This window comes from Dasypus novemcinctus, chromosome 21, assembly GCF_030445035.2.
Source record: "Dasypus novemcinctus isolate mDasNov1 chromosome 21, mDasNov1.1.hap2, whole genome shotgun sequence".
NCBI classification, from domain to species: Eukaryota; Metazoa; Chordata; class Mammalia; order Cingulata; family Dasypodidae; genus Dasypus; species Dasypus novemcinctus.
The window spans coordinates 12,789,291-12,804,200 of NC_080693.1; the positions used below are offsets into that span (position 1 = coordinate 12,789,291).

The following is a 14,910-nucleotide window of genomic DNA, read 5'->3' on the forward strand; positions in this document are numbered from 1 at the left end:
GGGGAGGTGTGCGAGCAGAGGCCGGCTGCCGCGCCAGCGAGGGGCGGGTGCGGTGGGCTCGCTGCTGGGACCGGAGCCGCCGGCGGAGCCCGAGGGGGCGGGCTCGTGCCCCCGGAGCCGGGCACCCGGCGGGTTCTAGAGCAGCGTGTGGCCGGGAACAGCCAGGCCTGTCCTGCGGCCGGCTGGCAGGGGTCCGAGGGGCTCCGCCGCGCCGCGATGGCACGCAGGCTGGTGGCCTCGAGCTGGTGCCTTGCCTTCTCTGAGGCCCCCCGTCCTCCAGCAGTGTGACGACGGGGCGGAGCTGCGCCTGGCTGACGCCTGCCCGCGCTGCGCGCTCACTGCAGGCCTCGGCTGCCTCTGGGCCTTGGGCCTGGCCGCCTGGTCGCTGGAGGGCAGCCTCCCCGCGCCGGCTGTGTGTCCCCACCGTTGTCCACTGCGCTAAGGGCAAGACAGACCTGGCCGCCCCCAGAAGACCTCCCAGGCCAAGGGGGGAGGCAGTCGGCGGACACGAGCCAAGCTAGCCTGCTGGAGGAAGCCATGTGGCTCAAGGGATAGGGCCTCTGCCTACCGAGCGGGAGGACCCGGGTTCGATCCCTGGGGCCTCCTGGTGAAAAGCAGAGAAAGCGTGCCTGCACAGCAAGCCAGAGCCCGCGTGGTGAGCCGAGTGCCCGCGTGGGTGTGCGCATGGAGAGCCAAGTGCCTGCAGGGTGAGCCAGTGCCCATGCAAGTCACGCAGCAAGACGATGATGCAACAAAAGAGAGACAAGGGGAGAGTCAAGGTGAAGCGCAGCAGAGACCAGGAACTGAGGTGGCGCAGCTGACAGGGAATCTCTCTCCACATCAGAGGTCCCCGGGATCAAATCCCGGTGAATCCTAGAGGAGAAAGATGAGAAGAAAAAAAGAGAAATAGATACAGAAGATCACACAGTGAATGGGCACAGGCGGCAAAAACAGCGGGGGAAAGGAGGGGAAGGAAGAAAGACTAGCATGCTGGGGAGCGGATGCGGCTCAAGCTGTTGAGCACCTGCCTCCCACATGGGAAATCCCAGGTTCAGTTCCCGGTGCCTCCTAAAGAAGACAAACAATGAGCAGACAACAAGCAAAACAATGAGCAAAAAAACCAATAAGCAGACAAAGAGCAAAAAAAAAAAAAGAGCAGATGTGGCTGGAGCAGTTGAGGACCCACCTGGGACATGGGAGGTGCCAGGTTGGGTTTCTGGAACCTCCTAAAGAAAAAACAAAACAAAACGGACAGTGAGAGGACAACAAGCACAATGAGCAAAAGCAATGAGCAAACAGAGGGGCAAGTCATAGGAGGGGATTGAAAAACAGCACGCTGGTGGTCGGGAGCTCTGCGATGAAAATAAAGCGGGCGAGGGGATAGAGTGGTGGGGGCGGGGGGGGCAGGGAGGCGGGGAGGGCGGGTTGTCAGGGCAGGCTTCTCTGAGGAGGTGGCATCTGAGCAGAGAAAACTCCGACCAGGCGGACGTCGTGGGGAGAGGTCCTGGCCGGGGGAGCAGCTGCGCAGGCCTGAGGTGGCGCAGGGCCCGGTTGTCCCCAGCGCAGTGAGGCCGAAGCAGGGCGGGCAAGTGGGAAGTCCTGGCGGGCTGGACGGAGTGTGGCTGGTGGGCCGGGGGGGACGCGCTGACCGGGGCAACGGGGAGCCCCAGCAGGCTTAGCGGAGAGCGCCCCGAGCTGATGTCCAACACGGGCGGCTGTCTCCCGGCGGGAATTTGCCCGGTGCCCGGCGCAGGCCCCCGACCCCTCCGGGCCCGCCTGCTGCGCTTCTAATGCCGCCCGCTGAGCAGGCTCCTCCGGCCGTCCCTGAAACGACGTCCCTGCGCCTCTGCCAGCTGTCGGTCCAGACTCACCAATCCCAGGCCTCTCCCCGACCCCGCCGCCTGCTGTGGAGGGCTGGCGTCTGGCCTCCGCAAAGGGCCCAGGGGGTCCTGGCTCCTGGACGCCCCCCAGGACAGCAGGGGCGAGATCGCTGAGGTCCTGGGGCTCATCGACTGCCGTGCCTGGGGACGCGGCGCGGGCTCTGTGAGCGCCGAGGCGCGCTGCCCGCTGTGGCTCTGCCCCTTCGGGTGCCCGAGCGCTCCATGCAGACCCTGGAGACTCCCGTCAATGGGAGCCCGGCCTGCTGACGACGGGTGTTTGCGGAAACGCGTAAGCTATGGAGAAATGTGCACCCACAGAGCCCTTCCTAAAGGGTAAAGCCCTCAGTAAACCATCCAGTGCTTCCGAGACTTCATAACCGTGGAAGCTGTGTTTGGTTCGAGGTAAAATGCTGTGCAAAGTGCAAAGTGAACTGTAGAGGGATTTGCAAACTGTAAAGTACTTGCATATGCGGGGTGCTTTGGAAACTGAAGTACTTTTGCAAACTATAGAGCTCTCTGCAACCCGGAGCGGCCTTTGCAAATTGTAGCGTGCTTTGCAAGTAAGTGGTCAGGTGTTTTGTAAACTGCAGAGCGATGTGCCCAATGCGGAGGGCGGTGTGCGCCTTAGAATCCGGGGTGACTCGGCCTCGGGCCTGACACCTGGGTGGGCCCCCGAGCTCAGAGCGCGCCTGGGCGCCGCGGGCGCGGGCCGAGCGGGCCCTGAGCGGGGGCGCGCCCCGCGCCTTCCTGCCGCGGGCCCCCAGCGCCTCGCGCGAGCGCAGGCCGGGCCTGCAGGGCCGCGCGGGGCGCGTCCACGGGCGGGGGCGCGCCCGGGGCGGGGGTCGAGGCCGGGCTCTGCCGCCCCCTGGCGGCTGCAGGCGGGCCCGGCGGGCCTGCGCGCGCACGGGGATGCACGCTCACGCCGGCTGCGCGCGCACAGCGCCGCGCGCGCCCTGCCCGTGCCGCGCCACGCGGTGCCCAGGGCCGGAACGCGCGGGCCAGCGGGGTGACTCGGCCGGACGGGGCAGGCGGCGGAGCGGGGCGTCCTGGGCCTCCCCGAGGCGGCGGCAGTCAGGGACGTGGGGGAGCCCGCTGGGGACACGCGGGACAAAGGCGCGGGGGTGGGCCGCGCCTCCCTGTGGGGCCGGGAGGGACCCCGAGCGCCTTGGGCTTGGTGGGAGCTGTGCCTCGAAGGGTACCGGGCGGAGGTCGGTCGGGGCCGCGGGCCGCTTGGGGGTGAGGGCCTGGGCGGGGGGCAGAGGTGGGCCCCGTGGGATCCCTGCCTCCCCAGGGGACACCCGTTTTCCTTGGGGACGCCCGAGGCCTGCCCTCCCCAGACCTAGAGCCGTGGGCGGGCGGGCTGCCCTCCCCTGCGTGACCCGCACCTCACCCGGGGCACGCGCCTCCCTCCCGGCCCCGGACTGGCTCGGGATGCGCATGTGACCCCTTCCCAGGCAAGGGGGGCCAGCCCTGGGACTCCAGCTGGAGCTCGAGGCGGGGTTTACTAAGCGGATGGGGGCCACTGCGTCCCGCGCGGGGAGAGGGAGGCTGAGAGGGAGGACGAGAGCCGCGTGCAGGCGAGGTCTTCCGAGCACAGAGCAAGCGCCTGGATCCAGCTGCGCCTGCAGCCTGCCCTGTCTGCTTCCAGGAGCAGAGCCCTGCTCACGTCTGGTGGGGGTGGGTTTCTGACGCCCCACTGGACTCCAGGGTGACAGGGCCAGGCTGGCCCGTCGCTAGGGGCCCCTGGTCGCGCTGCCCACTCCCTGCAAGCCCTCTGCAGCATGCCATGCCTGGTCCCGGGCGTTGGTCTCTCTGGCCGGGGCCCTCCCGGGCTGGAGGCCTCTGCAGCTCTAAGATGACGCCAGCGCAGACCTGCCCCGCATGGAGGGGCTGGGGCTCCCCGCTGGGTCGCGTGGACAGGGGTGTCTGCCCAAGGCCTGCTTCAGACCTACCCTCGGCTCCTGGTCCCTCCACCCGGGGCCCTCCCTGCCACCCCTCTGGGCCGCCCCTGCCCGCTTTTAAATTTCCCTCAGGTCTAGTCTTCTCCACACGTGCTTCCACGGCAGCCGGAACTTTCCCTGCACGGTCACCCCCGCCCGACAGCCCTGGCTGTCCAAACCCCCAACTCCCAGCACCGCCCCCTACAAGCTGTGTGGCTTTGGGCAAGTTGTGTCATCTCTCTGGGCCTGTTTCCTCCTCTGCAAGCAGTGGATAACCCAAGCGCCCCCGAGGGCCGTTGTGTCCAAGGACGAGCTGGCGTCAAGCCCCGGGCACGGCTCTGGGGGACAATGGTCGGCGCCATCTCCCCCAGGGGACCGGGGCTGCCCCTCAGCTGCCCTGCCCGGCGCCGGGCACAGGCCAAGTGACCGGGCACCACGAGGCGCCGTGTTCCCCAGGGGCAGAGGCCTGTGCCCGCCTGCACTGCCCGGCCCGCCCCGGGCGGGGGGCCCTTCCCGAGGAGGGCGAGGCTCGGCGGGCCACACGCAGGCTCACGCCGACGGCCGTCCTGCCGTTCTGGTAAATGAAAACAGCAACCAGGTAACCCGTCAGAGAAAAATATATTTTCCTTCAAAAAAATATATTTTCCTTTTTTTTTTCTTTTTTCTTTTTTAACTAAACAAAAACCAAAGCAAATCCACAGCCCCCGTCGAGCTGGTCCACGGGGAGCTGAGCTGCTGGGCTCGCCAGGGACCTCCCAGGGCCGGGGCCCGGGCGTGGGCGGCAGGCGCCCTGGGAGTGCCGGGGGGGCCAGCTTCGAGGAAGACAGGAGAAAACAGCCCGCCACAGAGCAAAGGAAAAGAGATCGAGAGGATAAATTAAAAAATAAAATTTAAAAAAGGCAAGCCGCCGCCCGCCCCAGACGCCCCGTCCGGTGCTGGGGGAGGCCGCGGGCAGCTCCGGCAGCTGGGGGGGCGCGGGGGGCTGGCGTGGCTCTCCCTGCCGCTTCGCCCCCACCGGAGCCAGGACGGCAGGCGGGGCTGCGCGGGCCCAAGTGTGCACAGTCCATTCAGTCGCGAGACAGAGGCCCGCAGAGGCCCGCAGCTCGGGCAGCAGCCACGACAGCCCCGGCCGTGGGAAGGGCCCTCCGAGCCCGCCTCAGGGGGCACGGCTGGGGTCTCAGGGCTGGGCGGAGGCCCAGGGGCGCCCGGGGCCCTGGGCCGTTCGTGTTCTTTGGCACTTGGGCGAGGCGGCCGGCAGGGACAGGCGGGAGCAGGCCCCGCTCGGAAGCCCCCGCGCTGCCCGGCAGAGGGGGCTGCGGTGCTCGGGGGAGCAGTCCCCCCTACGAGTCCTCCCCCAGGACCTCCTTCACGAAGGCGGCAATGTCTGTCTTCTTGGTTTTGTGCAGGGTGAAGAAAGGGTGCTCCTGGGGGTGGTGGGAGAAGCAGGGTCACCATGGGTGGGGCAGCCCAGCCCCCGTCTGCCCCTCCCTGCCTGGCACCCCCCCCCCCCACCTGACCAACTCCTGCTCATCCTCCCAGGGTCTCTGTGCCCGAAACCCTCGCAGCGAGAGCAGCCCTGTCTGGCTAACTCCTCTACCCTCCTGCAGCGTCCCCCCGCCCAGCTCAAGGGGCGCCTCCTCTGGGAAGCCCTCTCCTCCTGGTCCCTCTGCACCGCCTGTGGACCCCCCCGGGGCTGGGGCAGAGGGGGCTGAACCTCCAGGAACCAGTGATGAGGCCAGAGCGGCCGCCCGCCCCAGGCCCACCCCCAAGGAGGGCCGGCCTTGGCAGGTGCCCGGCCCACACTCACCATCAGCTCCAGGTAGCTCATGCGCTCGGCAGGGTTCTTCCTCAGGCTAGGAGAGGAGGGCAGGCTGAGGCCAGGGCCGGGGCCAGGGGAGGGACACTGGCCCCCTGGCCGGCCAGGCTCACCCAGCCAGGGAGGAAGGGCTGGCTCCCAAAGGGGGGTGGCCCCCAGGGGTCCCACAGACCCACGTGGGGCACCTTCCTTACCCCTCTGGGTCCCCGTTTCCTGATTTCTAGAATGACCTGGGGAATTTCCCAAGGCCTTTCTGAGGCCAAGGTGCTACACTCACAATCACTGGACACTTAGAATAAGCAAGGCCCATAATCTAGAGAGGAATCCTGGTCAGAGGTCCTGAGAGGGGGCAGTTACAAGGGGTCAGGTCAGGATGGCCAACAACCCTGTTTGCCCTGCTCATTTGTTTTTGGACTTTCTAATTTTCTAACAAAAGAAATAAAGGCTATAACTTTTCCTCTGAGTACCTCTTTGTCCACAACCTACATTGTGCTCTCGTCTTTCACTTCTAAACGGTCTGTAGTCTTTAAAAATCTCCTTCTTACCCCAAGAGTTATTTGGAGGAACTTACTTTTCATTTCCTGCAGCTCTTTCTCTACTAAAGCCTTTGATTCTGAGTTTCATCTCATTGTACTCAGAGAACAAGACCTACATGATCCTGCCCCCCGGGGAAGTCACTGCTCTTTCCTTTGTAGCCTCAACATGACTGATTTTCAGAAGGATCCCATGAGGCTTCTTTAATTTGGTACAAAGTTCTGAATGTCAATGAAAGAAAACTTTGCCGTTCAAACCCCCGACCCTTTCCTGTGTGCCCATTTGTGGAAGGACTGCACTGAAGCAGGGCTTCAAAGCAAGGGGTCTGGGAGCTGGAATCGAAGTCCAGCGCAGCAGCGCTGGTTATCCCCGTGGGGCTGTGCTGGCGGGTGTGATGTTTGTTAAGTAACACGGCACAGTGTGGACTTAGTAAGAGCTCCGTGGCTTTCACCTGACTGGCAAAGGGGTCCAGGAACAAAAAAGGCATGCGCCGCCGTGGGTGTCCACGTGCTGCTGTAAGATCTGTTAAGGGGGAGGGCAACGGGCCCCGGGTGGAGCTGGGACCGGCCAGGGCGGGAGGGGTGCAGAGGGCAACTCACCACTGGGCAGTGAAGTCCACAAACTCGGGGGAGAAGCGGTCGGCCGGGAGCTGGGGGGACGGCTCCTCCACCACCTGCTTCAGCTGCTGGAAGGGGGTCCCCCAGGACTCGTACGGGAACCGCAGGATGGCCATCTCGATCTGCGGGGGGACGGTGGCCCTGGGTATGAGTGCAAGGACACGCCCACCCGGCCCGGCTCGCCTCCAGCCCCAAGGAAAGCCGGGGGGCCGGCCGCTGGCTCCTCTGACCAGCCAGCTTGGGAGATTTTCCCTGAAACCCGGGTTCTCACCCAGCTGGGAAAGGAGAGGCATTGGCAGCCCTGGGCCGCCTTCCGGAAGGCGGCAGGGGGCACAGCACCCCAGTCAGGCGCCACTGCCCTGCTCCCCACAGGCCAGCCCCTCCCTCGTGTCTGCCCGGTAGGGACTCAAGTATCAGCAGCCGCTGATCTGGACTGCCGTTTTCATTCCGGGGATGACAGACAGGAAGCGACGGGATTCCCGTCAGCCAGCCTCCCCAAGGTGGGAGAAGGTGGGGAGGCTTCCTCCCGCCCGTCTCCACGCACCCTCCCCGGGCACCCTTCGAGCGCTCCGAGGCCGCCTCCTGCAGGAAGCCCGCCCCGCGCTGGTCTGGGCGCCCTCCTGCGTGCCCGCCCCTCCCCGGCCCCTGCCCCCGCCGCAGCCACGGGCCTCGCTCGCGGGGAAGACGGGCTGGCTTCAGGTGGGCCCGGCCCCGGTGCCAGCTGTGCCTGCTGGGTGGAACCCGCAGCCCGGTGGGCCCGGGCGCCTGCCGGGTGACCACGGAGACCCTGGCTCCGCGCGGCCGCTGGGCTACAGGCCGTGACCACCGTCAGGAACCGCGGGGGCCTCCCACTAGCGACCCTGCGCCGGCACCGGTGTGGAAACAGATCGCTAGTTACTATGCTCAGGAAGCGCCTTCCCGTTAGGCACAAGGTCCCTTCTGAGCCAGACGCACGCGGCCGCAGATCAAGGGTGCTCGGGAGGGGGCCCGAATCCTGGGCGCGCGGGAGGGGGCCCTCAGAACCCTCACTGGTCCCAGCGCGAGAAGCCAGGAAGGCAGCAGCCGCCTCCCGGCGTCCACGTGGAGAGAGGAAAAGACAGTAACCACCCCCCCGGGTAGTTTTTTCTAAAAAGCTCAAAAGGGGGGGCGGGCTGCAGAGCGCCCTGAGGCCCCGGCGGCACCGCTCGGTGTTATCCTGCGGCCCGTGCTCAGCGCGAGGATTCGCAGCGGCACCGACACACTCGCCTCGGGCCACCGCTGGCCACAGGGCAGGCGCCTTCCCAGACGTCACGCCGGCCCCTCCGGAGAGCCCCGATCAGAGGTGAAGGGGCGCAGGTGATGGATGGGGGCAGCCGAGTGCTGCGGGGGTGGCGGGGGGACGCGGGGGAAGGCGGGAGCCCCCAGGGGGTGTCCTCGGTGCCCTGCCCAGCGCACCCCCGGGGCGGCCCGGGGCTTAAAATGGGGAGGGAGCCCGGGATGCGGGGCCGAGCGTCACGGCGGCGGGCTGGCGGCGCCCTGGAGAGGCTCACGCACGACTGTGGAACGCTACGTGGGAAAGGCAAGCTCAGCGCGGATGGATTTCTTTAAAGGGGGTGACAAAAGTCTAGAAGGACGTGTACAAAGGTGGCAGCTGGCAGTGGGCGGAGGGTGGGTGTTTAAGAGAAGAACCACGATTTCCCCCTTCACCTTTCCTCTGTGTTTTCATTTTGTGCTTTTTTTTTATGTTGGGGCAGAAGCCTCATCTGTGCTGTGGCTGCCACTGTCTGAAGATGGTCACCAGGTCCTCCCCTGCCGGTGCCGCCCGCCCCACGGCCCGCGGAGCCGGGCTGCCCGCGACCAGCTCCCAGCAGAGAACGAGGCAGGAGTGGCGGAAGCCGGCTGAGGCCCAGCACGAGGAGCCGGCTTCCCTTCCACAGCCAGCTCCCGGGAGCCCCCACCCCGGGAGCCCCGCCCCCCGCGCCCCCCACCCCGGGAGCCCCCACCCCGGGAGCCACCACCACCCCGGGAGCCACCACCACCCCGGGAGCCCCCACCCCGGGAGCCCCGCCCCCCGCGCCCCCAGGCACCATGTGCTGCAGGGGCCCCGGCGAGCCACGAGGACAGCCATGTGGGAGAGTGGCGTCTCCGCCACGCCGCTGGGACCCGTAGCCAGGCCACCAGCCCAGAGCAGCCGCGCCACGCACGGCCGCCCGGCCCGGCGTTTCCCGGGCAGAGCCGCTGAAGGCGATACAGGGGCGTGTGCGGGGCCCAGCTCCACCCTCCACGCAGGCCCAGGAAGGAGGGCAGAAAGCCAAGGGAGGGAGGAAGGAAAGACAGAGGGAAGGAGAGTGGGGAGGGCGGGCCGCGGGTGTGAGTGTGCCCCGGCTGCTCCGGGCCACGGGTGTGTGCCCCGGCCGCTCCAGGGTGCGGGTGTGAGTGTGCCCCGGGCCGCGGGTGTGAGCGTGACCCGGGCCGCGGGTGTGAGCGTGACCCGGCCACTCTGGGCCGTGGGTGTGAGTGTGCCCCGGCCGCTCGAGGCCGCGGGTGTGCATGCGCCCCAGGCCCCGGGTGTGCGTGGGCCGTGGCTGCCCGGGCCCCTGTACCCTCTCGCGTAGCTCAGGACTTAGTTAGGAGACTCCCACCTGCAGGCACAGCACCAGCCTTCCCGTCTAGGGCGTCCTCTACACTTCAGAGACAGTTTAACAGGAAGAAAACGATGTGTCGGCAACAGTGGGAGAGTGAAGGCCCTGCCCCACGCCCATCACTCTATAATTACTTTGATTTTGACTCTTCCCCAGTCACTGCCGACAGACACACAGTTCACAAAGGTGCAGCCACACTCCTGCCCTCGCTCCGCCTGCCACGCCTCGGCCGCCCGGCTCACCCCCGGGCACACGCCTGCGCGCTCCTGCCTCAGGCCCCGGGTCTGCTGCCCCCTCCACCCGAGCGCTCCGCCCGGCCCCTCCTTCCAGAAGCTGTGGCCCCCTGCCCGAGACCTTCGGAACCAGGGGCAGCCGCCGCGGTCCCGCCCCTCCCTGCGCTCCTGGCCTCCACGCCAGCTCTCACCACCCACTGGGCACGGAGGCGCTGCAGCAGGTGGGAAACCTCCCTGGGCAGGGACGGTGCTGACACCCTGAGAAGGCCAAGGAAAAGTCCTCCCCCAGGACATGCCCCCAGCTCCCCACTTTGGGAAGCGCCGGGGGTCTCAACAGCCTGTCGGGCTGGTAACCTGACGTGATTCAGGCTGCATGTTCCTCCAGACGTGCTATTTCCCATGTACAACTTGCTGGAACTGAGGATGCACTCACCCGTTTTTCCTCTGTCCCTCTAATCTAGTGTACAAACAGTGCCAGAGTGAGCTTTCTATGTACAAACAGGCACACGGACAAAAAAAAGAACCCAGGCTTCCGGGCAGCTGAGGCCGCAGCACAGGACAATCTGGGGGCCGCCACCCCGCAGACTCTTTGACCAACTAGCAAAAACAGGCAGAGCCGCCTTCCTCAAAACTCCAGAAACAGCTAAGGGTTGCAGTTACTGGATCAAGAAAGTACAGCTTGGGAAGCAGATGTGGCTCAAGCGACAGAGCTTCCACCTACCATGTGGGAGGACCCGGGTTCGATCCCTGGGCCTCCCTGAAAAAGAAGAGAAAGCGTGCCTGCCTGGCAAGCCAGGGCCCATGCAGTGAGCCAGTGCCCGCAAAGTGAGTCACGCAGCAAGATGGTGACGCATCCAAAGAGAGAGAGAAGGTGCAAGGTGAAGCACAGCAGAGACTACGAACTGAGGTGGCGCAATTGACAGGGAACCTCTCTCCACATCAGAGGCCCCCGGGATCGAATCCCAGTGAATCCTAGAGGACAGAAAATGAGAAGAGAAGACAACACAGACAGCAAAAACAGCAGGGTGGGAGGAGGGGAGGGGGGAATGAAAAAAATCTTTAAAAAAGAAAAAGCAAGCACAGCTTGAAAAGGGGCTCCGGCAGGCCCCACCCCAAGCCCTTGCTGGTGTGGACCGGAGCCAGCCTGTACCCCACTGTGGGTCCCTGTCCCCAGGGCGTGGTGACCCCTGTGTGTCGCGCCCACCTACGGCAGCCTGGACAACCGAACCAGGAACCACACCTTGGGGCGGCCCCCCCAGGACTTGCCCTGGAGGCAGAGGCAGCTTGTGGGCAGCGACGGCAGTGAAGAGAGGGTGACAGCAGGCACCCGGCACCAAGGACTGCGGGCTGCGAGACGCGGGGCTCGTGGCGGGCGAGCCTGTTGCCTTGGGCGTAAGGGATGTCTGGGTTCCTGGACAGGGGAACGACCAGTGCCACGTGCAAGCTCAAGCTCTGGGCGAGACACAGGCTCAGGAAGACAGAAAGGAGCCGTTCCCTTTCGCCTCGGCTGATCGGCTCGATGGGAGGGCTCAGCTCTGAAGGCGAGCACCAGCCAGCACACCCAGTCCGCAAGGACCATGAAAGGGGTTTCTGTAACGCTTGGTTTGTGTTCACTCCTGGCTCTCAAGGAGACCTGTGTTATACCACCAGGTGGGCACGAACTTAAGGACCAGACACTCGGGGACTAAATCCCAAGAAGACACATGAAAATATTAAAATGTACAGTGTGCTACAAAAGATGTCAGGACAAATAAAGTAGGAGGAAATGATGGCCCATCCAAAGGAACGACAGAACAATCCAGAAACCATCAACAAAGATCAGACCAGACATGCCTGACAAAGACTTTATGCTAAAGGAGAGACAGGAGAACACGGAAAAAATTAGAAGAGATCAGGAAAACAATGCATGAACAAAATGAGAATTTCAATGAAGAGATGTAAATGTTAAAAGGGACCCAAACAGAAATGCTGGAGTTGAAGACCATAATAACTAAAAGGAAAAATTACCTAAAAGGTTTCAACAGCAGATTAGAGCGAACAGAAGAAACAATGAACTCAAAGAAAAGACAATTAAAATGATCCAGGCTGAGGAGCAGAAAGAAACAAGAATTTTAAAAAGCGAACAGAGCCCGAGACCTGTGGACACCATCAAGCAGTCCGATATGCACGTTATTACGGGAGTCCCAGAGGAGGAGAGAGAAAGGGGCAGAAGAAACGGTCAAAGAAATAACAGCAAACATTCCAAATTTATGGAAAATATGAATCTGCACATTCAAAAGCACAATGAACCCCAAACAGCATAAACTCAAGGAGAAACACACCGAGACAGACAGCAAACTGTCGAATCAAAGGACAAGGAGAGAGCTGCGAGAGCCATGTGTTATATACAAGGGAGGCCCAGTGTGATCAAGTGCCGATTTCTCACCAGAAACCAGAGGCAACAAGGCCTCAACATTGTAAAACAATGCTTACAGTGCTGAGAAAACAACTGCACACCATGCATTTTATATCCATCAAGGTGAACTTTCAAAACTAAGGAAGAAATTAAGACTTTCCCAGATAAAAACTGAGGGAGCTCGTCACTGCTAGACCTGCCCTACAAGCAATACTAAAAGGAGTTCTTCAGACTGAAAGGAAAGAACACCAGACAGTGGATCAAAAGTGGCATAAGAAAGACCTCCAGTACATGTAACCGTATGGGCAATTATAAAGACTGGTACTATTTTATTATATTTTTTGGTATATAACTCTATTTTTTATTTCTTACAGCTTCTTAAATCTAATAGATGAAAACTGATGAAGGGAAGCAGATTTGGCCCAACAGATAGGGCATCCACCTACCACATGGGAGGTCCGCAGTTCAAACCCCGGGCCTCCTTGACCCGTGTGGAGCTGGCCCATGCGCAGTGCTGATGCGCGCAAGGAGTGCCCTGCCACGTAGGGGTGTCCCCCATGGACAGGAGCCCCACACGCAACGAGTTTGCCCCGTAAGGAGAGCCACATAGCAGGAAAAAAGTGCAGCCTGCCCAGGAATGGCACTGCACACACAGAGAGCTGACACAACAAGATGATGCAACAAAATGAGACACAGATTCCAGATGCTGCTGACGAGAATACAAGTGGACACAGAAGAACACACAGTGAATGGACACAGAGAGCAGACAACTGGGGGGGGCGGGGAAGGGGAGAGAAATAAATTTTAAAAAATAATAATCTTTAAAAAAAACAAAAAACTGATGATGAATCTATGGGTTTGAACATACAATGTATATACATATAACCTGTAAAAGTAAAAAAAAGGTGGGATAAAGGAATAGTGTATGTGTATGCTAGAAAATCAGACTTGATTGTTATAGATATAGGATGTTAAACTTAAGCCACTATAACAAATAAGAAAAATATGTACAAAGGAAATTATAAGGGACTCAAAATGGTACCATACCAAAAATCAAATAAATATAACATAGGCATTAAAGGAAGAACTGAGGGTCAAATAAAGTACAAGACTTACAAAGACCAAAAAGTCCTGCAATATCAATAATTACCTTAAATGTGAATGGATTAAACTCTCCAGTCAAAGGCAAAGATTGACAGAATAGATGAAAAAGCATCACCCAATTAAACACTGTTTACAAAAGACTCACCTTAAATTCAAAGAAGAAAACAGACTAGAAGTGAAAGGATATGGAAAAAATATACCATACAAATAGTAAGCAAAATAGAGTTGGGGTAGCTATACTAATATCAGATAAAACAGACTTTAAGTCAAAAACTGCTATACTGTTGTTGAAGGGGTCCACTCAACGTGAAGACCTAACAATTATAAATATACATGCACCTAATGGCAGATTCCCCCAAATATATGAAAGCCAATATTGACAGATTTGAAGGAAGAAACAGACAGTTCTACATTAATAGTAGGAAACTTCCATACACCACTTTCAATAATGGATAGAACTGGACAGAAGATCAACAATGAAACAGAAGACTTGAATGATACCAGCTAGACCTAAGAGACTTTACAGAGCACCTCACCCACCACCAGAAGAAGAGACAATCTTCTCAAGTACACGTGGGTCACTGCTCAGGATAGATCATTTGTTAGGTGACAAAACAGTCCCAATTTAGAATACTGAAATCATGCAAAGTGCTTTCTCCAACCACAATGGAATGAAGCCAGAAATGAGTGAAAGAAGGAAAACTGGAAAATCCATAAATATGTGGAAATTAAACAACACATTCCTAAGCCAACGGGTCAAAGGAGAAAGCACAGGAAATCAGGAGATTTCCTGGGGCAAACGCAACTGAAAACACAACAAAACTCACAGGATGCAGCCAAAGGCAGTACTGAAAGGGAGATTTATGGTTATCAATGTCTCCTTTAATAAAAGATCTTAAATCAGAGACCTAATCTCACAACTGGCACGTGTAGAAAGAGAAGAGTAAACTAAATCCAAAGTGAGCATGTGGTATATACAGACACGACAGAACATTATTCAGCTGTAAAAAGGAATGAAGTTCTGATACGTGCGACAACACGGATGAACCGTGGAGACATCATGTTAGGTGAGATGAGCCAGACACAAAAAGACAATAGTGTACGATCTCACCGACATGAAATAATTAGAAATCAATTCATAGAGTCAGAAACTAGGATACAATTTACCAGGGGCCGGGGAGAGGGTAGGGAATGGGGCGCGGTGACGGCAAAGTTTTAGTAATGGATGGTGGTGATGCTAACACAATATGGTCAATGTAATTAACACCACTTAATTACATATTTGAATGTGATTGAAAGGGAAAATTTTAGAGTACATGTAACTTAACAGTATAAAGATCTAAATTAAAGAAAAAACTTAGGACAGTACAACAGTGAACCCTAATGTAAACTATGGAATTCAGTTAATAGTATAATAATTATAATATTGTTTCATCAATTATATAAAGGTACCATATAAACAGAAAGTGTTAAGAGTAGAGAAAACTGTGTTTTGGGGGGGATATGTGGGAACTCTGTATTTTCTGTGTGATTTTCTGTAAACTTACAACTTCGTAAAAAAAAAAAAAAATGACCCCAACCCACCTGTGTTCTGAGCCCTGGCTCAGGAAAGGTTGGAGGAGATTCTGGAAAGTACAAGAGGCACGCTGGCCAGAGGAGACCACCCCTGCACTCAGCTCACCCAGATGCAGACTGAGGGGTCCAGAGAGGAGCCTCCCACCCCAGCTCAGCAATGAAGAGTCACCTGCCCCCTCCGGCCCCAGCAAACGT

At 59.6% G+C, this 14,910-nt stretch overlaps 1 protein-coding gene across 1 annotated transcript in view; it reads right to left on the reverse strand.

Annotated features, from left to right (window-relative positions):
• Nucleotides 1-4,419: 4,419 nt before the first annotated feature.
• The window catches only part of MAP2K3 (mitogen-activated protein kinase kinase 3), a 30,085-nt gene continuing 19,594 nt past the window's right edge, over nucleotides 4,420-14,910 (reverse strand). The window contains exons 10-12 of the mRNA XM_058283327.2: nucleotides 6,770-6,909; nucleotides 5,628-5,673; nucleotides 4,420-5,244 (exon numbers count right to left, since the gene is read on the reverse strand). Coding sequence (XP_058139310.1) covers nucleotides 5,161-5,244; nucleotides 5,628-5,673; nucleotides 6,770-6,909 — 270 coding nt within the window. The 3' untranslated portion in view covers nucleotides 4,420-5,160. The remainder of the gene's footprint in view (nucleotides 5,245-5,627; nucleotides 5,674-6,769; nucleotides 6,910-14,910) is intronic.